The sequence below is a fragment of the Poecilia latipinna genome, unplaced genomic scaffold (genome assembly GCF_001443285.1).
Source record: "Poecilia latipinna isolate Pla-1442-1.1 unplaced genomic scaffold, P_latipinna-1.0 Scaffold2286, whole genome shotgun sequence".
In the NCBI taxonomy this organism is placed as follows: Eukaryota; Metazoa; Chordata; class Actinopteri; order Cyprinodontiformes; family Poeciliidae; genus Poecilia; species Poecilia latipinna.
The window spans coordinates 21,747-45,029 of record NW_015114902.1 but is presented as its reverse complement, the minus strand read 5'-3'; the positions used below and the strand labels follow the sequence as shown (position 1 = coordinate 45,029).

Below are 23,283 nucleotides of genomic sequence, written 5' to 3'. Positions count from 1 at the left end.
ATCCATCCATCCATCCATCCATCCATCCATCCATCCATCCATCCACCCATCCACCCATCCATCCATCCGACTCACGTCCTTCAGGGTGATGATGTTCGGATGCTGTCCGTATCTCAGCAGGATTTCCACTTCCTCTGTTGGATCCTTCTTGGCCTTGTTGATGATCTGGAACAAAATCAGTTCTTTAATTTAAAGTTAAATTTGTAAAAATAAGATCTAGTTCCACCAGAAAACTGGAAAAAACAAGAAGCTTCCACTGAAGCCCAGCTGAACGTCCGGCAGCAGGAATGTTTTCATCGGTTACCTTCACGGCGTACTCCATGCCGGTGACTTTGTGGATGCAGCGCTTGCAGATGGAGTAGGAGCCGACGCCGATGTCCTCTTTGATCTCGTAGGTGTCCGAATACTGAGACGTGCTTCTGTGAAGCTGCTGCGAGAAAAACACCAAACGAACAAAATCGGTCCGAGTTTCAGACGGGAAGAAGATTAGATTATATGTTACACTTTCACCAAGACAATCTGTGAAACGCTACCAAAGGTTCCCATGAATGTTTAAACTAAACTAAATAAAAAAGTTATTAAAGAAAAAAATTTCCAAATGGATTTGGAAAAACCAAATCAAAACATTTGGTTTATTTTCTCCCACAGGAATTTTTTACATCTTTTCACTGTCAACTGAAGTAGACAAGTACAAACATGAGCGTCATCAGCGTACAGCAGCAGTAAACAATATGGAATTAAGGTTTTACCATTGTGGTAATAATAAAAGTGACCACAGGATCTATTCATTACAATGTTTTTATGTAACTATATGACTGTAACTGTGTGTCACAGCAATTACAGCCCCACAAACACATAACCTTGAAAAACATTTTGTAACATGCTTCCTTATGACACCAGTCGCATAAAGAAGCGTGATTTCCGTCACTAAGCTGCACACAAAGTTATAAGTGGAGAAAAAAATAATAAAACCCAGCGATGAAGACAGGTTAGTGGGTTTTAAATGTCGTTCCTGGAATTTAACGTAAAAAAATAAATAAAAATTATTATTAGATAAAAAATTTGTCACGATAAATTATTAACGTTACGATAAAAGCCCACTGTTGCCATACAATATGATGAACGTCAAAGTATGTGACAAAAAAATGTTTCTTATCAATAAATTGCATGTAGTAACCGCATTTTATCAGAATTATTTGCAAAAGTATTCGTATATACAGATGCTCTTGTGGAGAAAATTGTAAAAAAAAATTTTTTTTAGGTTTCAGACATAATTAATTATAATTTATTTTCCACTTTATCACAATAAGAAGAACCTCCACTTTAACAATAAACGATAAATTCTCACCCGTTAACTACCAGCAGCTTCGGATGAACTGTTAAATATTTGTTTTGTCTTTCACATCTTTAGCTTTTATCCTTTGTTCTTCCTTTGATGCTCTTAAAGCGCTTTGCCTCGTGTCTGAAAGCTGCTGCAGGAATATAGGAAGCACAGTTCTGCTCGTTCTGTTCAGCTGAACATTTTCTACCCAGAATGATTAAATCTGCTGCATTCATCTAGAAAAGCAGAAACATTCGGAGTGTTTTTGCCTCGACTTTCATCTTTTCTTCCAGCTTTAATCTCTGCCTCCGTCCGCTGAGGTCTGACCCAGACGGTCTGATTACCTCGGAGCGGCAGAGTGTTTGCTCACCTGTACGATGGTATTGGGCATCGGCGTCGGCTCTTCCTCCGTTATGGCCACGAAGCTGAAGCCTCTGAAGAGCTGATGGGCGTTGGCGCTGGGTGGGACGCCTGGCGAGTCTGAGGAGACGAGCCGTTACCGTGGGAACGACAGAGGGCAGGGGAGGGCGAGCGAGAGCGTACCTCTGGGCGTTTTCGCCGTGAACTCGGGATCAAAGTAGAAAGTGTCGTCAGGTCGACCGGCGGCCGGTTTGAACGGGGGAGAAATTTCTCTGCGGAAAAGTTTCTACGCGAAAGAGAAACAGAAACTTCAACCAGAGGAACAGAAACAACAAGAAGGTCTTTGGTTTCTGCAGAGACTGACGTTCCAGTCGATCCGGCTGAAGAACGAATGCCTCTTGATTTCCTCCACGCCGTCCGGGCCGGCGCCTGAAAGCAAACAAACCTCAGTTTCCATAGCAACGCCAAGCATCATAAACTCCATCACAAATGTGTGAAAAACTTTGGCGAAAAAACACAATTTTGCAATTATTTCCATTAAATAAGAAATTGATTAAAATTATATATAAATAAGTTTGTTCAAGCTACAAATCATTAAAATCATTGTCTAGTCACTTCCTGTCGGCTTCTTCTTCGTGGTTTCTGCCAGTGGAAACACCAGATAGTTGATCATGTGACTCGTGATGCAAAGAAAGTGTTTCCATGGCAGCTTTGTGAAATAATCCAAGTTTAAACTGCCAAAAAAACCATCTTAGTGTCAAAACCTTTTAATTTGCCGGGTTTCCATTAAGCAGATTTGTTTTCTAAATGTCAAATTAACTACACGGTTAATGGAAATGCAGCTGCTGCTTTATTACTGGTTGTTTCTAATTAATTAGATCCAATATAACATTATTTAAACCTAAAACTAACCAGATGAATCAAAATGGAAGAGCTGGTCTGGGGTCAAAACAATCCCATATCACTACACCTCCACCACCGTGCTGACCAGCTCTACAAAGACAATGTTCAGATTCTGCAAACCAAACTTTCTCCTTCCACCCGTCCAAACAGTGTCCTTTCATGACCTTTAACCTCTGACTGAGGCGTCGTGGTGGCAGCATGTTGGAGAAGCTGTCAGCCTTCAGTCAGATGTTGGATGTTTAGAGTTATGACGACATTTAATTTCCTTTTGGATAAATAAAGTTTAGTTTTTGGTCATTTGTCTGATGATTTCAGTTGCTTCTCCAAGGTCGCTGCTGTTGTCTTTCCACCTTGGCGTTGTGTTAAAACGGAGCATCAATGGGCTCAGATTCATGATAATTAGCTAATCAGAGCATCATTTAGTGGCACACAGCTTTTCTGTTTAATAAATAAATGGTGTTGACAGCAGTTTCTGCCATAAATGTGACGGTAAATCCCTGTTTAAACCATAAAGCTGCAGGTATGTAGGTGACGTTCTGCTCCCCTCAGCATGCTGAATGCTTGAACATCTTACCCAGTCTGTTGGCTGGGTTGCGTTTGAACAGGTTCCTGAGGAGACTCTGAGCTTCCGAGCTGAGGAACTGCGGCATTCCCAGCTTGGCTCTGCAGAGGAAACAGAAGCAGGACAAACAGAGCAGCGTGAGCCACAGAACTGGACGTCCGTACTGTGTGTCCAGAGCGGAGCGCGATGATAATCTGCTGCGCAGGAAGCAGCATCAGCAGTCTGCAGCGCCGCCTCAGCGCTTTCCTGCAGACGACAGTGAAAGGGAGCCGGAGGAAGCAGCGGAGGTTAACGTTTCCTCTCCGAAGACGTTCTCACACGCTCCACATGATCACATTCGCTCTTTCACTTCCACTTTTCAGGTTTTGCTGTCAGAAAGCTCCAGTTCCCGCCCTGCTCCCCGTCTCTGCGCTGAAATTAAAGCCGATGGGATCGGAGCGCGGCGGCTGGATAAAGTGTCTTACTTGAGGATCATTGTCATCGTCTCCTTCCGGTCTTTGCCTTGGAACGGCAGCGTTCCCGTCAGCATCTCAAACTGAGAAAAAGAACAAAAGCAGCAGCCTGGTCAGATCTGATGGGTTTCACAGTGTTTATAAACTCTGATAAACTCATTATCCTCCCACTTCTTCCACTAAAAATGGCTTCCAAGCTCCTACACTTTCTTTAAAAGTGACTTTATTTTACTTTTCTGCTGATTTAGACTGAAAGTGAGGAAAAGCACCAAAGAATATCCGACAGGAAGTTGCAGTTTGAGTCGTTATCAGATTCTTCTGCTTCAGTTCAGGGTTTAGAAAATCAACGGTTCTCTGTGCTTTCACATCACAGTTCATCTCTACATCCCCGTAGATAAACATCGGGTTAACAAATCTGTCACAAAGCAGATTAGTGGAGGCTAATGCTAAACCGCTAACTTCAACTTATATCCTCCCTTGAAACCCTTGATCACCAATTTGACTTTAACCTTTGACCTGCTAGCTGGGAAATGGAGCTCTTTGGGGTTTTTACAGGAAGATCTGCCTGAAGTAACATTTCTCTCTGTTCTGAACTTCAAGTTGCTTAGAAATCCATTATAATCCTTCCCAGATTCTTTAATATGGTTAAATAAAAATTGACGTAGAATCTGCTGCTTTGTTCTCTTGAACTTTCGTTTATGTTGCAAATTAATAAAAGATTATCAGTCAGATTGGAGTTTAAAAGCCATCACACTGTAAAGCTGACCTAGATCCAGACCTGAACTGGATGTCCAACATCTTTACTCTTTTATTTCTCCGCCTCGCCTCACCATGAGTACGCCGTACGACCACCAGTCGGCGCTGTGCGTGTGCCCCCGCCGGTTCACCACCTCGGGCGCCATGTACTCCACCGTCCCGCAGAAAGAGTAGGCCTTGTTCTCGTGGTCTATTGACTCTTTGCTCAGGCCGAAGTCTGAGGCGAGAGGAAACGTCAGCAGAGGATCGGCAGCAGCTGAAATGAGCAGCAGGGGAACAAGATGGAGCGAGAAGAGAGGCACCAACCTGTCAGCTTGATGTGTCCGGCCTCGTCCAGCAGGATGCTGGAAACACAGAGACGCTTTATAATGGCAGGGTTATAAAACCAGGGTTACATAATAAACTGAATAAAAAGACACAACAAGGCCTGTAATGATAACAAACTTTCCTAGACGATAAATTGGCCCAGTAAATGTCGTGATCAAGGATAATATTGTTGATTTGAGACCATTTTCAAATAACGCAGTGAAACACATTGTCAAAGTATAATTAACTTTACAACTTAAACAAAAATAGCTAAATTATTACATTATGAAACATAAAACTGTATTATCAATAATATTAAATTGCTAACAATTTCTAAGGATTTAGCAGTTTAACAATTTATTACATTTCTAAATTTAATTATTTAATTATTAAATTAATAATGTTGGCAACCTAAAACACAAGCCATAAGTTTATACATATGTTGTCAATATATAGTATTAAAATGTGATTAATTAATGAGTTAATTACAGATCTTGCAGTTAAAATTTTAATCAAAAATCGGTGTATCTGTAAAAACTGCAATTGTTGCGACTATAAAACTGAACCAACGCAGCTTCTGCTTTCTGCAGAAAATTAGTTTGTTTTGGTTTTTATTTCCCTAAGTAAGCTGAGTGTAGGGGTGTGTGTGTGTGTGTGTGTGTGTGTGTGTGTGTGTGTGTGTGTGTGTGTGTGTGTGTGAACCCACTTTTCAGGCTTCAGGTCTCTGTAAATGATGCCGAGGCCGTGAAGGTGGTCGAGCGCCAGAGCGAGCTCCGCCAGGTAGAATTTCACGTCCTCCTCGGTGAACATGACCTGCAGCAGAGAAACGGCTCAGAGGTCAGAGGTCAGATCCTGGAGAAACTTCGTTCTCCTCTGAGGAAACATTGAAAACCTGAAAAACATCGAGCAGACGCAGCTCCTCCCCCACCCAGCTCCTTCAGACTAGCCAGCAGCAATTGGCAAACAAAAAAATAAGAATAAAATGGCAACAAATTTCCGATAGATGTTTATCTAAAATTATGACATTTGCAGCTTTAAACCACTTTCATTTGGCTGACCTGACTTTGACTAGACCTCTAGTCTAGTCAAAGTCCAGGCCTTCAGAGCACTGTGCAGAACTTAATGAACTGAAGCTGAAGACTGGATTAGATCTCATTTTTTAAACACCAGCTCTACAAGCTGCTGGATCACGGGGTGTACTTAGTTTTTCTGACAGCGTCTCCCTGCTGTGGGTGTACTTAGTTTTTCTGTCAGCGTCTCCCTGCTGAGGGTGTACTTAGTTTTTCTGACAGCGTCTCCCTGCTGAGGGTGTACTTAGTTTTAGCCATGCTGAGCGTTTACCTCCTTGGAGAGGCGGGTGAACAGGTCTCCTCCTCTCAGGAAGTCCAGGATGAGGTAAAGCTTCCCCTCCGTCTGAAACGCTGCAGACGACACAGATGAGACCCAAACTGCTCTCTGATTGGCCGATCGGCGAATCACGGAGCTCTCCGATTGGCCGACTCACCGTAATGGAGCTTGACGATGAAGGGGTGGTTGACCTCCACCAGGATGTCCCTCTCCATCTTGGTTCTGACCCGGTCGCGAACTGGAAAACACAGAAACCTCCAGATTAAGCCGGCAGCCAAAGGTGCAGCAGCGCCGCTTGATTGAGCTCCGGAGAGGAAGAGGAGGAGGGCGATGAAGATGAATCAGGATGCAGCAGACTCGTCTGCAGCAGCAGATGGTGTTTGGTTGGAGATCAGCCTCCTTTCTGGGGTTTATTTCTCCCTCCTGCTTTTTTCGTCCGTCTCATGAGAAAGTGTGAAATTCCATTTTGGGAGATGACGTCCGAGAATCCACAGAAGAAGAAACACGATTTTATAGCTTCAATAAAACAGACTCACCGTGACTCTGTACGTCTGTAATCCATGTAAATACGGATTACAGACGGTATTTACACCCCATAAAACCAAAACAGAATGCCCTGCGCTGCAGTCTACTTCCTGGTTTGGAGCCATCTTTTGTATCAAAGTTTTAAAACTTTTTTTTTTCTTTTGACACCAAGAAAAATTTCAACTTTCAAAATTTAGAAGTCTCCATATTTTTTCTAAAAAGCTTCTTAATCTCAAAATATCAGTTTTTCAAACAAATGTTAAACTTTTTAAACTCAGAAATGTCCAATTTTTCTAGAACATTTCTGATTAATCTCAAAATGTATGAGGTTTTTTTCTCTAGAAAATTTGTGACTTTTGGAGATCAGAATTTTTTTTTTGTCTTTTCTAGAAAATTTCTGAAATTAATCTAAAAATTTCATTAGCTTTTTTTTCTATCTCTAATGGCTCTCATATGCTCAATATGGCAACAGTTCTGTGTTCTTGTTGTCATTCTCTCACTGTGCTACAGCGCCACCGACTGGCCCGGTGGACTCACTGCACCAGTTTCTGTGGACGCACATTTTTCTTTATTGTTTACAAATATGCACCGTTCTGGTTCCTGTGATCTGGAAGCAGCAGATTGTTGGACTGAATCCAAACCACAGCAACAGATTTCCAGAGTTTTCAGGAGGAAAGAGGCTCATCCAGGTGTGTTTACCTTTCAGCGTGGCTTTCTTCAGGACCTTCATGGCGTAGAGCTGACCTGCGTCCGGTCCTGTGACCTTCCTCACCAGAAACACCTGCAGACCGGAGGCGAGTTCATTCAGAAAGACGAAAACATGGAGACTCTGCCGCTGCCTGGTACCGGAACCGACTCACCTTCCCAAACGAACCCTGACCCAGAACCTTCCGGAGCTCAAACTGCCGCGGGTCGGCCTTCTCCGACCCCTCCTTCACATGGTGGGTGATGCTGATCTCTTTGATGGGGACGTCATCCTGCAGCACAAACACCATCGTCATCATGTTGAACTTTATTTTTAGAGTTTCACTCAGCAGATGGAGGAAGAGTTTAAAAAAACATTTTTCCATTCCTGGAAAATGATTAAAAATACTCTGTGACATATTTTCCTTTTTCTTCACTTCCTCCCATCTCTCGTCATTTCCTCCCTCAGTTCTTTCTACTACGGTCATATTCAGTAAATTAGAATAAATTCACATTTTGAAAACAAAAACCTTTAAACAGATGTATGGATTAAAACATTGTTATTGGTCTGATGTCATATTCTAATCTTAAATATCATATTTTCATCTGGTGGAAGCAGGAAATTACCACAATAAGCATCTCTTCCTTCTTTTTTCCTTCCTTTAAACTTTCACCAACTCCTCCACTTCTGTCCTTCATTTTTCCATTTTCCCCTCATTTCCTCCATTTATAGCATATTAAATATTCCTTTCTTCTCCCAACTCTATTTCTACAGCCTCCTTGGTAAAATATGTAGGTGTGAAATAAATCCCCCAAAGCCTGAAAACTGAATTAGAGTGAAATCATTTTATTGGCTGCTGCTCCGCCTGCCTGGAATAAATTATTATGTAAATTATTTCCTTATTTTCCAACCAAAGTCATCCTGATGTGTTTATTTTTAATCTGATTCAGTTTAAATCAGCTCAGTCTACACAACAATCAAGTTTATTTTCACTTAAAATGTAAATTTGTTCAACCAGCAGACAAACTATTTCCTCATCCGGACCAGAACTTTTAAGATTAAACTTATTTTTAAGTTTCTTCTCTTCTCCATTTCCAGGTTAAAATTAGAAGTACACAAAAGAGGATCCTGTTGTTTCCAGTTCAGGTTGATGGATTTCCATCGATGCCTTTATGTGTTTCCTCGTCCTGCCTGCTGAGTGCTTCACATTAAAATTAATGTGCAACGATTTGACTGTAAACATCATCAGCCGGATGCACCGATTTTAAAATTTAGACCAAAACCAATACATTTACTGTTGTTTTATAGCAATATTTACTGATTTTGTATTTTATATATCAGTTTAAACATCGGACCAGCCTGATTCCATGATAAATTAACATTTATGTTGTTTACAGAGACATCATAATCCAATTTATTTTCTGTTTAGGTTGCTTGCAGCTTTTATTTAATTTTTATTTCTTATTTTTGGTTGTTTTATTTTGGATATTTAAAACATCTTCCAGTTGCAATGTTATGTTTTCTCCACAAAATTAAAGTTAATCGATTACTAAAGTAGTCGATTATTTCAATAGTCAATCATGATTAATCGTTTTGGTCTTCATTAGAAATATAACATTTTGAAACCATAAAACATGACAACACAACGCAGTTCGTGTTGCTTCTCTACCTCAGTTAAATTACCCACAATCCAACACTGCATCACTGTCACATGACCGAACAAGAACAGCAACAAGATGGAAATAAACATTGATTAAAATCGGCCCGGTTTCACCTAGCCTGGTTCCGATGTGTTGAAATCTGCATGCAACACTTAAACAACAAGGTCAGAGCAGGTTGTATCCGATCAATAAGGTGATTGAGCAGCTGAGCCATTACTGATCGATTTCTAAACTCGTTTTTCCTCGTTGGAGGATTCCCAGCAGGGTTTCATCCGGAGCTGCAGAAACATCCAGGAGCGATCAGATGTTTCTCCCTCCGTTTCATGCGAGTCACAGGTTTCCCACCTGTTCGTCATCCAAACAGCAGGAAATCCCGGTTGTCATGGAGACGCCCTGAAACCTGCTGCAGTCCAGAAACGGTGAACAACCTCCTGCTGAGGATCCTGAACTCACCAACCAAACAGGTAAATAAACCCGGCATCCCCTTCCTCTGCATACCTGCAGCTCCCAGGTGGGCGACCTGCCGGCTGCCGGCTGCCCCAGAGGATTCTGGGTCCTGTAGTCCCGAAAACGTCTCAGCTTCTGTGGCGCCAACATGCTCCAAGCATCAACTGCGAGGCGGCAGGACGGAGCCGGCGCTGCCTCTCTCTCTCCCTGAGACAACGCCTCCCTCTCTCTCCTCCCTCTCTCTCCTCCCTCTCTGCTCCCTCCGTCTCACTTCTTCTATCTTTACTTGATCTGTTCTCACCTCTCCCTTCCAGTTTGCACCTCTTCGTCTCTTTGTTTGCAGTTTTTGTGCCCCAACGGGAAGCTGTGCAGCAGAAATCTCCAGTTTCTCTGGTTAAATTAGATTAAAACTCAAATCCACTGTTAAAAGTGACCGATAATGCTTCCTTGAACAGGTTAGGATGCATCTATGGCCTATACAAATCATGTTCAATACACTTTTTGCATAAAATCATTCTTTGATAGTGGAGACTTTAGTCTATTTTCAGAATGAGCTCTGTCACTTTAAGTCCAAATAAGCTGCTTTTAGCCACGCCCCCCAACTCAACTCCATGAGAAAATGGCTGCAAACAGATGCACAATTACACAACAATACATCTTTGAAAAGCAGAAGTGGCCCCTCCTGCACAACCAACAGAAAAGCAGCCAGTGGTTTCTGGATGGAAAGCCAACAACAAAACTCTTGTCTTTTCCAGCAGCCATTGTACAGAGCATACAACGGTAAAACAAACTGACCAAACATGCTAGAGCTCTGCTGAGGTTGCTTGGTTGTTGGTCTGTGACTCAACAATCATGAAGTTTTTGAAATGGCTCAGTTTCCAGACACCAAAAAGAAAACCAAAATGGAGGAATAAAAACATGTAAAATGTGAAATTTGCATAATGGATTACCTTTAGTAGTTGCCCTCTGAAGAGCTTCAGATAGATCAATCTATCAACTATTCTGACAATCGGATAAAAGAAATTAGAATATTGTGGAGATTTTTCATTTAACCAATTAAGCTTATTTTATATATTGAAAAATACATATCAATAATTTAATTCCTTTTCAAACAAAAAAATGAACATTTTATTGCCTAAATTGTGTCAAAACAGCATTCCTTTTAGTGAACTATTGATCATTTGTAGCATCTGTAGCTAAAAAATACTTCTAACATGTCAAAACTTTCTGCTTGACTGAACATCAACAGTCCAGCAGAAAATATCAAATATATTGTTGATATCAGTATCAACAATATTTTTTGGATTAACTAATTAATAATTAAATATAGTTTGTTTTTGTTTTTTTAAGGAAATTGAACCAGGTGAAGCTAAAACTGTAGTTTGAGGATTTCTGGGTTGAATAGATTTACAGATAAAAGGTTTTTTTATTCATCTTAAATGCAAAATGTGTCTATTTTCTGTACAGTTTTGGCCTAATTACTGCCCTGAATGTGTTGTTCTTTCAGCAGATGGTAGTTTTTTAGTCTGAAAAGCCAACGATTAATTGATTACTAAATCAGTTAATGATTATTTCAATAACCGATTAATAACAATTAATCGCTTCAGTCCTAATCTAAACTGATACTTTTTCATCTTATTCTCCATTATATTTGATGACACAATTTCCATCCAAAATCATGACATCACAGACAAAAGCAGCTCCAGTTTCCATAAAAAGATTATGCAGCTAAACATGTAATTTGCGCTGCATGTAATTAGCTTCAAAAGCGTCGCGGCTCTGACTGGTTTCCCACCTGACTGAACCGACGGCGCACCTGAACGCCACAGCAGCTGATAGAAACAGACTCTGGACGGTTTGTTGGCGCTTGGAGGGCTGACAGGTTTCTGAATGTTGACATTTGAAATCATGGCGCACGCGTGCGTGTGTCTGTGTGTGTGTGTGTGCGCGTGTGTGTGTGTGAGAGAGAGAGTGAGTCAGATCGCAGATGGAGGATCAGAGCCGAAGTGACAGGATGCTCATGTAGCACCTCCTGATTATAGGAATAAAAACTGAAAGTCCTGCACCTGTTTCTGCAGAAACCGCACAAAGCAGCAAACTCAGGTTCGGCTCACCTGCGTCCGACCACACGGGAATCTAACCTGCAAATTTATGGTGCTAAATGATAAAAATTAAGCAATCAGAACTGAAAACAGGCACAGAAGCAGTTAATTTTCTCAATTTTTTCCAGTTCCTCTGCTGACTGATGGATTCTGAGTCACAGTTATGGAATAAAAGGTAAAAAAAGTTTTTCGTTGATTAAACAACTAGAAAAGTTTCCCTTCAGTGACTGAATCATGTGTTAATAAAAACCTGGCAACATCAAATTTCTCATAAATCAGCAGGAAATCAGTGAGATAAAGCAGGACTGGGACAGAAAATAAATAAAACCCGGCCAAACAGGCAAATAACTGAAAGCCCTGATTAAACCAGGCAAGATAAGATAAACAATAAGCTAAAAAAACACAAAGATATAAAATTAACCAAGAAAAGATATTCAAAAATGAACCTAGATATAAAAGATACAAGATAAGCAAAAATAAGCCAAGTTAAGGTAAAGATTAGCCACGCAGAGCTACTAAATTAGATAATATGATGTAATGATATTAACTCCAAACATAAAAAGACACAAAAAGATAAAATAAACTGCAAAATTAACTAACAGAATGTAAAAATATACAGCAAATTAAACACAAGACAAACTAAGATTACCAAAAATAAAGTAAGATTAAAAAAAAGAGAAATTATCTAAGATACAAAAAGATATAAGACAAAAAACTAAAGTAAAATAGGCTAAATTAAGAAATATTAAGATTTTAGAGCCAAAGCTTAAAAAAGCATAGTTAATCTTAGGGTAGCTAAAAAACTCAGATTAACTAAACTAAGCACAGTTAAGCTAGAATAAACTAAAATAAGTCAAGGTTTGTTTAATATACATAAACAAAGTTTATAGGAGCTAAAATAAGAAAAATAAACCAGGTAAGACAGGATTAGCAAACTGGGATAAATTAAGCCTAAACAAAGTAAAATAAGATAAAACAGCTCAAGATAATCAAATTAAAATATTATAATCCATAGTTCTCCATACTTGGTTCATCAACGCTGTAAAGAAATGATGCCTGGTGTTTTTGTGACTAACTCACAGAAACAAAGAGCCTAAACATCCTGAAAACACAACCGGACCAACCCTCGAGTTTACGAGCCTTTTAATGCCTGAATGATTCATATGTGAGGAAGATGTTCCTTCACAACCAAAACAAAAACATTCCTCTGAACGCCGCCCAGGCCTGCACTGAAAACCAGAGAAAAAGCTGCAGAAGCCCAAGAAAAACTCAAATTAAAGCCTCAGAAACTCTGAGAACTGCTGATGAAGAACAGAATGAAGGATTACAGGAAATCTGACAGTTTGGAAGAAATTTTGGTCTGAATTTCATTCAGAAATTTCAACTAAACGACTAAATTTCAATGAGCTTTGTTACCAACTCCAACCTGAAAATCCAACATGGTTTTAAACATATTACATTTTTCCACATCTGACAGTTTTTATCTTTAGCTGAAAGTCAAAGTCCATATTTTCTTTATTCTGCGACTCGGGTGATAATTTCTGACAGGTTGGCCTCAGTAACAGGCTTCACATCTGTGAGATAATTATAATTATAATTAAGAGGCCATGTGAGCAAATTCAATCAGCTGAGCAAACCTCCCAGTGGGAACATTACGCAGCAGTAATATTACATCAACTCAAACCGTCAGCCGGTTTTTATCCTCTGAGCAAAAACGTTTCTGAAACAAACCTGGAAAAAAATTACACTAAATACTATTTAAAACGTAACGAATACAACAAAAACTAGAGGTTAAGGGAAGAGCTGCTACGTTCTGTCGGATAAGAAGGAAAATCCTGTTTCCAGATGATTAATTATCCGTTTATTCAGTGTTTGCAGTCAGATTATTCACCTTTTATTGCAGGTAATCACAAGTTGTAAAGGTTTATTCTGCACACATGAAGCCAAACAACAGAAATAATCCGACTTTCCAACAGAATATCAGTGAAGATAAATCTGTTTATGACAGGAACTGAGTTGATAAAATTAATTAGACTAAACATCTTAATCTGGGTTGTTTTCCTCTGGGAAGCTTATTGAGTCAATAATTCCTGAATAAAGTTTAAAAACTTCTGGCAGATTATTTCAACGGGGGAAATTGTTTTTTATCTGCCAATGGAACGAGAACGTTTTCATCAATATTAAGGAATCAGTGACTTGAAACAAGCTCCTATACATCTTGCTGAAAAGTTACATGTGAGTTAGTTTTGTCTTGTGCTGACATATTTGCACTAAAAGCTTTTGGTAAGGAGTTTCTGCAGCTGAAACCATTCCACCGTTTTCTGAGAAACGTATAAAAACAAACATCTGTTAGCGTTAAATCTCAGGATTACTCACAGCCTCACTCAGGGATTCTGGTCCACAACACTCTAAAGCTCTCAGCTTCTCCAGCCCGGGTTTCTCCCAGCAGCCAGCGGCGCCGTCCGACCCGGAGGAGAGCAGGAGCCGCCGGAGGGACTTCAGGCGGCGCCTCAGCGCTCTGACCAGGCCGGCGGCGGCGGCGGAGCAGCCGGTCATGGTGCGTCAGCGCAGTGGGATCCCCGTCTGAGCAGAGCGAGGTCTCTGCCTGTGCTCAGGACTGCAGCTGTAACCTTCCACCCAGAGTTTCCAGCAGATGTCCTGGAGATCCCCGCTGCCGCTGACCAATCACCAAACACCACGAGGAGCACAACTCCCACTGCAAATTCCCCGACATGGGAAGGTGGCTATCTATGCTCAGAAGGAAGTTTCTATCTCTTATTTACATATAAAATAACCAAGCCGACTGTTTGATCTCTAAAACTTCTTCTAATTCACAGATTAAAATACTAGAATGAACCAAATGCTGACATCAGCCGAGTTACTAAAAAGAATCAAGATAAGGAGAAAAACAGCTGGTTTGTCTTCCTTGTGTTTTCACACTGATTGTCACATAAAACTGATTTGATTGGAGACCAAAACTCCACCATCTGCTCCACCTCCAGCTGCTCTGAGTCAAACCAACCTGTTCCCCTCCTGGCCTGTGGGGGCGCTGCACCAAGAACCACTGAAGGAAACGACACAGAAACCTCTGAAGACACTGAGAGCAACTTCCTTCTTCACCAGATGGAAACTAAAACATTGACTAACAACAAAGAGACATTTCTCCAACATACTATCCTTTCTAACATACTAGCCTAGCAAGCGCTAGGCTAGTATGTTTGTTTTGGTTGAATTTACCCAGAATGCCCTGCACTGCAGTCCACTTCCTGCTTCTAGAGCGATCTCCAATCCGCTTGGCGTTCACATATGAATTCAGATCAAACCAGAGTTCACTTCAACCACACCCAGACCGAGGTTTGTAGGCAGATCACTTCCCCAAACGAACCGGGCTTTGACTAGGCAAACGGACTGGAGCTCCTTCAGGCTGCATTCATTCATCCTGAGCAGAAATTTCACATTAATCTGAGGCTTTTACGATTTATTTTTACTCATTATTCCAGTAAAAATAAATCCATCTTGACAATATTTTCTAAAAACAAGAATTATGTGCCTATAGTTGGATTCATGGTTCCGTTTGTCCGCTCCTCACCGGTCCAAAACCACAAACTAACCCACATCTTCTAGTTTTCAACAACAGTAATTCTGGCTGATGATTCAACCGTTCCACTTGCCAAACTAGTAAAGTTAATTTAAACTGGTTTGGGATCATTTTCCTGTCTTTTCTAAACATCTGGTTCTTGATTTCAGGTGAAACTGAACAATCTGACATAATTCCTGTCATGATAACGATTTACTGGACCATTAATTATTGTAATAAACGATGATATTGTTGTTTTAACACCATTTGTATAATATACTGATAATGACATAATGATGCAAGTTGGACTTAACACTGGAACATCTTTTAAATATCAAGAAAACAAAATGACCAAAAATAATAAATAAAATTACTAAACACAGAATCTATCAAATATCTGGTTGGAAAAGAGGTGAAAGATTTACTAATGGGTAAAAAATGAAACATTAAATTTCTCATGTTAGAGCTGTTATAAAAATGTTTCACTGCTGTCAAAACTCATTAATTATTCAGCCAAACTCCTAAAATATTAACAGAAACTGCAAATACTTTTGGTTTCTTGTCAACAAAACCAGAGCATGTAAATAAAATCTGGTTTTTCAGACACACTTGATAAAATAACACGTTAAATTTTTTATAACTTCATAAACTAAAATAAAATATTTTATTTTTCCAGCTCCGGTGAAGCAGACGAATAAATCCAGCTGACGTAACAAACGCTGACGCAAACCAGAAACTCAAACATGTTTAAAACTCCCAGCTGATCCTCTGCAGCAGAAACACAATGCAGCTCCACCGCCGCGACCTTTGACCCCACAGGCAGGAAATCCTCCACCTGCCGCCGCCCATCTCTCCCAAACACAATGTACACAATGCTGTCGACGGTCCGCTGACATTTCTTGGATTACCTCCACCTGTTGTCGCCTCGGCTCCCTGTGAACTGGTTTCCACTGGAACCAGTGGGACTGGGAGGGAAACTGGGAATGTAAACACCTGCTGGTTCTCTAAAACCTGTTACATAACCAACCAGTAAAATGACGCCAGAGTACCTTCTTCCTGTTTCTTTGTTTCCTCTGGTTGTAGAATATATTCTACAACCATTTATCATCAAAATTAAGTTTATAAAACTGTCAGGATTTACAAACATCCTTTATAAATTAAGCTTAAGCCAAACATTAAAGCAGCTCTATGTCATTTTATTCAAAATTAAACAAATAAATACAGATATTATTAATAAAAAATAAATACATTCAATCAAATAAATACGGGAAAATTTTAAAATTATTGTGGAGCTTATTTTGTAAATTACTTTAACTTTTGTAAAAAAAAATATTTTCCAGTTTTTGGGTGCCCCGCCCCTTTCTGATGTCGCCCTGGGCAAACGCCCAAATCAAAAGCTGCCACTGTACTTACTTGTACTTACTTACTTATTTTTACTATTTTACTTTTTATTTTCTATTTTATTGATGAGCAATGCATTCACAGCCATACAGCTACTTTAAAAAAGGAGAGCTTTTTTTTTGATCGATTAGACTTTTAAAAAGTAATAAATAGTTATTAACCTCACTTATCGGCTTGCGAATATTAGCAGAGAATATCATGATAAAACTTTAGTCCATATCGCCGAGCCGTATCGGAACCACAGATATCGGTATCGGAAGTGAAAAAGGTTTATCTCTAATCGGGGGCTGCAAATAAAAAAATAAAATAAATGAACGTAGGATCTGGAGAAGTTTGAACTTTATTCACCTGGCAGGACAAGAGGATAGGAAGCCGACACCACATTCACATCCTAATTAACTCCGGTAATAAAAATAGATGCGGCCGCGACTCGAGCAATAATCCCAAACACACCGACGATGAAGAGGACGAGGATGATGATGTTTATCCTCCAACTCTCTGTTTACGCTGCTGAAGCTTCAACACCAAAAGCTTTTTCCACTGTTGTTCACAGTTTGACTGTCAGCAGGTCAAAGCATCAACCAAACGTCGATGTGTGTGTGTGTGTGTGTGTGTGTGTGTGTGTGTGTGTGTGTGTGTGTGTGTTGCGCAGCTTCTCCATGGCAGCAGCGATCATGGATTCCATCCCAGACAATCTGCGCCCTCTAAGCCCGTTACGCAATCAAATTAACGGGCCGGATGGACACCGCACTGACAGACACACAAACGCTCAGGATGTGTCAGGACGTGGGTTCAGATAACACACACACACACACACACACACACACACACACACACACACACACACACACACACACACAGAGAGAGAGAGCGGTGAGTCAAACAGGGGAACAATAAAATCATCCGCTGCTAAATGAGAGCTAAATATCTGAGCTGCTAGTTGGAAACGAAGAAGAAGAAGAAGAGCGCCACCTACAGGAGCAGATTTTCAAATATTTCTATTTAAATACATAAAATATCTAAAATAAACTTTACTCAAGATTTAAACTAGTTTTACTTCATTTTCCTGGCACTACACTGCAAAAAAAAACAAAATTACAAACATTTTTAGTTTAGTTTCTACTGCAAATAATTCAGTACGTTTAAAATAAAAACAAAACTAACTTACAAGCAACTTTTCTATGGAAAACTTATAAAAGCTTTAAAGAAGCTAAAATCATTTGATGAACACTGCAAAAACAGAAATGTTACCAAATCATTTTGTCGTCTTGACAAGATAAAACCAATTTATAAGTTACATATATAGAATATATGTAACTTATAAATATAGAAACTTCTTTTAATATTTAAGAAAAATTATTAGTTCGACTGGCAGATTATTTCCTTTAAAACGTGAAAAATGTCTTGTTATAATTTAAATAATCTGCCAGAATACCAAGTACTTTTCAGAATCAGTATTAAGGAATAATTCACTTGAAATAAGCTCCTATATGTTGCTGAAAAGTTACTTGTAAGTTTTGTGTTATTTTAAGTGAACTAAGATATTTGCACTAGAAACTAGACAAAATGCCTGGTAAGATTTTGTGTTTTTGCAGTTTTCATCTAATCATTTTAGATTTTTTTAAGTTTTCCATAAAATCTTTGGCTAAAAAATCTTTGTAACTACAAAATACATTTCCATTATTGTTCAGCTGCAGTTCGGTCTCCAGCTAACGATTACTCAGTAATCGATTATTTTCACAATTAATTGGATAAAAATGGTCACATCCTGCAGATTATAAATATTTATATCACAAATATAAATATTTTGTATGTTTTTTGAAAAAAACTGCACGTGATAAGTGATGAGTTTATGTTTTTACAGTAGATTTTATTTTCTCATCACAAACTACAGAAAAGGATCTCCAGGATTTCTAAACTTTTATATCTATATTGTCCATTATTACTATATTAGCTGAAAATTATATCGCAATAAATTCAGGGACAATTTATGCTCCAGGAAATAAAAGAAGAAAAGATTAGCCTCTGGTCCAAACTTAAACATTAAAGGAGAGAAAAGAAAATAAACAGGTTCACAGCTAATAAACGTCTGAAAGTTAAATGTTTTCAGCATCAACAGACAAACAAACTACCGACGCTGTTCAGATAAACTCCCACATTTTCACTTTAACTCAAATTTCCACCGAGTCAGAGAAAAACGACGTAGAGGAATAATTTCTGCTTCTTCTAAAAGAGACGGAGGAAAATGGAGGAGGTGGGAGGACGAGCGAGGAGAGAGAGAGGGAGAGGGAGAGAGGCGGATATGAGGGCGAGCAAGGGATCATTAAGAATGGATGAGGAAGAGCGATGAAGATCTTCATCATTTATTCAAGAGGAAAAGATCCTGAATCAGAGCCGAGAGGTTCTGATGGAACCGATCCACCGCCGACCCGCTGGGAACAAACTACCAGAGCTAGAGAGACAAACTACCAGAGCTGAAAGAGACAAACTACCAGAGCTGAAAGAGACAAACTACCAGAGCTGAAAGAGACAAACTACCAGAGCTGAAAGAGACAAACTACCAGAGCTGAAAGAGACAAACTACCAGCGCTGAAAGAGACAAACTACCAGAGCTGAAAGAGACAAACTACCAGAACTGAAAGAGACAAACTACCAGAGCTGGAGAGACAAACTACCAGAGCTGAGCAACAGGAGAGACTAAAAAACGACAAAAAAACTACCAGAGCTGAATGTTTCAATTTCCATTCTTTGTGAAAAACATTTCCTGTTTTAGTTTCAGTTTTAAGTCGCTAACGAGCCAAACTAACGAGTCGCTAACGAGCCGCTAACGAGCCAAACTAACGAGTCGTTAATGAGCCAAACTAACGAGTCGCTAACGAGCCGCTAACGAGCCAAACTAACGAGTCGCTAACGAGCCAAACTAACGAGCCAAACTAACGAGTCGCAGCAACAGGAAGGACGTCCAGAAATATTCAGGCTGTGATGATGAAAAGCCTCCTCAATGTTTTAGCGTCTCTGATCATCTGAAGGATCAATTTTTATCTTTTTATGCCCAAAAAATATCAGTAAAACCAGGAAGAGTCATTTCAGGAGCTACTTATAGAGGAGTCGATGTTTTAAATAACTTCAGTAATTTTGTGGTTTGTTGATAAATGAACATAAAACAAAAGTATCATTATTTGAAGTCGTCCCTCCAAGCAGCCAGATTTACTCAGTAGTTTAGCACCAAGAGGTTTTAATGTTTAATGTTTTTCTTTGGACTTTGTTCTCATTTTCTGTACCTGACAACATAAAGCATCGTTTGTCTAACAGACTGGGACAAATTAGGAGTAAAATAAACCCAGACCTTAGAAAATGATCAAATACTCGAATATAAATGTAAAAAATTTTGCCAAAGTCTAAAGAAATGTAGCCATAAAGGCAGATTACAAGAATATTTCACTTCTTGGGAATAAAATGTTAAAAATGGGAGATTATCCCAGATTTTGGGAGCTGGGAGGAGTCATGCTGCGGGACTTGGAGCAAATGATTCGATCAAACAAGGCTCAGGTGTCGGAGCAAAGCTGTCAGCATCACGCCTCACTTCCTGCCCAGAAACCGGGTTTTAAATGGTACAGCTTCACTTACAGCCCAGAAACCGGGTCAGAACCGGCCCGGTGTAACAGCTTCATTTCCAGCCCAGAAACCGGGTCAGAACCGGCCCAGTGTAACAGCTTCACCTCCAGCTCAGAAACCGGATCAGAACCGGCCCGGTGTTACAGCTTCACCTCCAGCTCAGAAATCGGGTCAGAACCGGCCCGGTGTTACAGCCTCACTTCCAGCCCAGAAACCGGGTCAGAACCGGCCCAGTGTAACAGCTTCATTTCCAGCCCAGAAACCGGGTCAGAACCGGCCCAGTGTTACAGCCTCACTTCCTGCCCAGAAACCGGGTCAGAACCGGCCTGGTGTTACAGAAACGACAGAAAAACTCAGAAGTTCAGGTTCAGGGACTGCTTCAGGTAATCAGACATTCTGAGAACATTTCCTACTAAAACTTACCAAACACACTTGTTTAAATAAAACATTACATGCTTAGAGTAAGAGATTTTAAAAAACCACAACAATATTTGATTATTTTAGTTTTGGCCCACATGTCAAAAAGTTAGGACGCCCCTGCTCTGAACACGTTTTCCTCCATTCAGAAATCTAAGAATCAGCTTCCTTCCTGTTTCTGTTTGGACCCAAATGACTCTGGGCCTTTGTCCTTCAGAGACAAACGGTGACAGAATCGTACCATAATAAATCCCTTGAAAGTCCAAATTCGCCCAGAAATGGTCCCTTTGTTTAAAGGGGGAAATGTGTGAGCAATGCAGAGACTGAAATGTTTTCTGCAGCAGCAACACGGCGACAGAAAAACCACATTAACGACCTTTAAAAGGCTCCAATAAGCAGCAAAAAGCCTTTTTCAGCCAATCATCAACATCAGCGGCCGCTGTGGAAAACAGGGAAGACATTAAACATAATCACATCTCTAACGCAGCAAAATAATTAATTACAATCAGATTTTTACCACAGCAGATTACGGCCACTCTGGGTGGAAACAAACAGAAAGGAAGAGTAAATTTGATAGAAAAAACTCAAATTTTGAGATAAATCTCAGAAATTTTCTACAAAAAACTTTTAAATTTCTGAGTAAGAAAAGTCAAAATTTTGCTGGAAAAAATTCAGAAATTTTGAGAAATTTTTCAAAACATAAAAAAAACATACATTTTGAGATTAATATCAGAAATTTTGTAGAAGAGGAAAATGTCAAAATTTTTAAAATTATTTGAAAAAAAATTAAAATTTGAGATTGATCACATATTTTCTACAAAAAAACTTGCAATGTTCTGAGTTAGAAACATTGATTAATCTCAAAATTTCCAAATTTTCTAAATAATTTGACTTTCAAACTCAGTTTTTTTCTAGATAATTTTAGAATTTCCAAACTCAGAAATTTACAAGGTTTTATAAAAAATTTCTGAAATTTTTGGCGGAAATTTACTGCTAATTTTTTCATATCTACAATAGGCCTGACATGCTGTCGTAAATTTTACAGCCAACAGAGAAACAACAAAAAAATGCAAATAAAATTCCTCCAACATCCTGAAGCTTCAGCCTGAATGTCATCCAGCTGCCCAACCAGAACCGGATCAGAGCGGGGGGAACCGGATCAGAGCGGGGGGAACCGGATCAGACCGAGGGGAACCGGATCAGAGCGGGGGGAACCGGATCAGACCGAGTGGAACCAGATCAGACCGAGTGGAACCAGATCAGACCGAGTGGAACCGGATCAGAGCGGGGGGAACCGGATCAGACCGAGTGGAACCAGATCAGACCGAGGGGAACCGGATCAGACCGAGGGGAACCGGATCAGAGCGGGGGGAACGGGATCAGAGCGGAGGGAACGGGATCAGACCGAGGGGAACCGGATCAGAGCGGGGGGAGAACCGGATCAGAGCAGAGGGAACCGGACCCGGCAGGTGAACTCTACCTGGTACTGTCTGTTCCTGACGTAAAACAAAAGCGTCTTCATGGCGTCGGTCCGCTGCAGCCGCTGCACTCGCACTGATTAAAGCTTCAACGCAGACGCTCTAAACCCGTCCAGCTGTTCGCCGCGGCGATAAGAGCGCGTCCTGTGATTGTTTCCCTGCTCAGCATCTGCACAGGAAGGGACACATCTGGCCCCGCCCACAACGTGCAAACAACCCAAACACGACCAAACGTCCAGCGGCAGGAAGCACACGACTGTCGGCTCGTTCTGAGAATAAAAGGACAAATTAAAGCAGAGAGACGACGGCTTGGGAGGAAATCCAGGAAATGAAACATGAAAGTCTGAAGTCAGAGAGGAAGACTACAGGAGGAAGGCTGGAGCACCGACTGAAGGCCAAACACGTCAGGATTTTTTATTTCACTCGGTGTTAACTTTTCCACAAAACTTCAACAGAAATAGATAAACAATGTTTTAATTCCTGTCAATGGCAAAAGCACAAAGTGGAAAACAAGCTTAAGTTTATTATTTTTTCATTTTGTATTTCATTTTCTGTCCTTTAATATTTTAAATAATCACAATATTTAATAAAAAGTTAAAGAATGAACCAATATGAGATTTCTCTTCTGTTTTTACCCGTTTTACAGCCTCTGTAAACTTCAATCAAAATGTCAACAATGCAATTTCTACCGTTACTAAAATGAAAATAAATGTAATATTTGCCATTTACGTAGTTAACTTGAGTCAAAACAAGTAAAAGGAAATATTTTCTAAATCTACTTGAATTTAGAGGCATATTTTAAGAAAACCTTCATGTTTTCTTTACATCCACCGGAGCAGCTAGCCTGCACGCCACTGCTTTACAGCCATGAAACAAACTTTTTAAAACCTGCTTATTGTGTGATTATGGAAACAATTTAAACAATTAAATATTTTCACTTAAAATATAACAGATTATGTGTGGAAAAGTGCAAAAGTTTCAGTTAAAGTCTTTTTGTTTGAACATTTAGTTAACATTATTGTGCAGAATTCCTGATCCATGTCTCTCGTATCTTAAATGCATTTCAAGCAGCCAGACCAGACTTTGGCTGCTTTTCTTTGTATTCTCTATGCAAAACTGAATCAAAATACCAAGAAAAAAACTTGGTATTTTTAAAAATATTTTTAAAAAGATCTGCTAAAATATATGATAAATATCTTAGAATACTTATGCAAAAAGTTCTGATTATGTAACAAAAACAAACAGAAAAAACTACTTCCTCTTGACCTTTAGGTTAAAAAAACCATCCAGGCTTTGATTTGATTTTGCAGACAAAACCACCAGAAGGACGCAGAGTTTTCATCAGTAATCAGTTTCATTAGCTGCATC

At 39.8% G+C, this 23,283-nt stretch overlaps 1 protein-coding gene across 5 annotated transcripts in view; it reads right to left on the bottom strand.

Moving 5' to 3' along the window:
• Positions 1-23,283, bottom strand: part of rps6ka3b (ribosomal protein S6 kinase, polypeptide 3b) — a 50,795-nt gene that overhangs the window by 10,567 nt on the left and 16,945 nt on the right. The window contains exons 1-15 of one of the 5 annotated variants that reach the window (XM_015018523.1): positions 21,918-22,025; positions 7,393-7,509; positions 7,232-7,313; positions 6,165-6,245; positions 6,002-6,081; positions 5,367-5,473; positions 4,661-4,698; positions 4,429-4,571; positions 3,611-3,681; positions 3,159-3,247; positions 2,046-2,110; positions 1,865-1,967; positions 1,692-1,801; positions 305-430; positions 76-165 (exon numbers count right to left, since the gene is read on the bottom strand). In XM_015018523.1, coding sequence (XP_014874009.1) covers positions 76-165; positions 305-430; positions 1,692-1,801; positions 1,865-1,967; positions 2,046-2,110; positions 3,159-3,247; positions 3,611-3,681; positions 4,429-4,571; positions 4,661-4,698; positions 5,367-5,473; positions 6,002-6,081; positions 6,165-6,245; positions 7,232-7,313; positions 7,393-7,509; positions 21,918-21,959 — 1,344 coding nt within the window. In that variant the 5' untranslated portion in view covers positions 21,960-22,025. Of the gene's footprint in view, positions 1-75; positions 166-304; positions 431-1,691; positions 1,802-1,864; positions 1,968-2,045; positions 2,111-3,158; positions 3,248-3,610; positions 3,682-4,428; positions 4,572-4,660; positions 4,699-5,366; positions 5,474-6,001; positions 6,082-6,164; positions 6,246-7,231; positions 7,314-7,392; positions 7,510-9,376; positions 9,491-13,803; positions 14,151-21,917; positions 22,026-23,283 lie in introns of those variants that run through there. The other 4 variants (XM_015018520.1, XM_015018519.1, XM_015018522.1 and 1 more) reach the window with 4 other exon arrangements.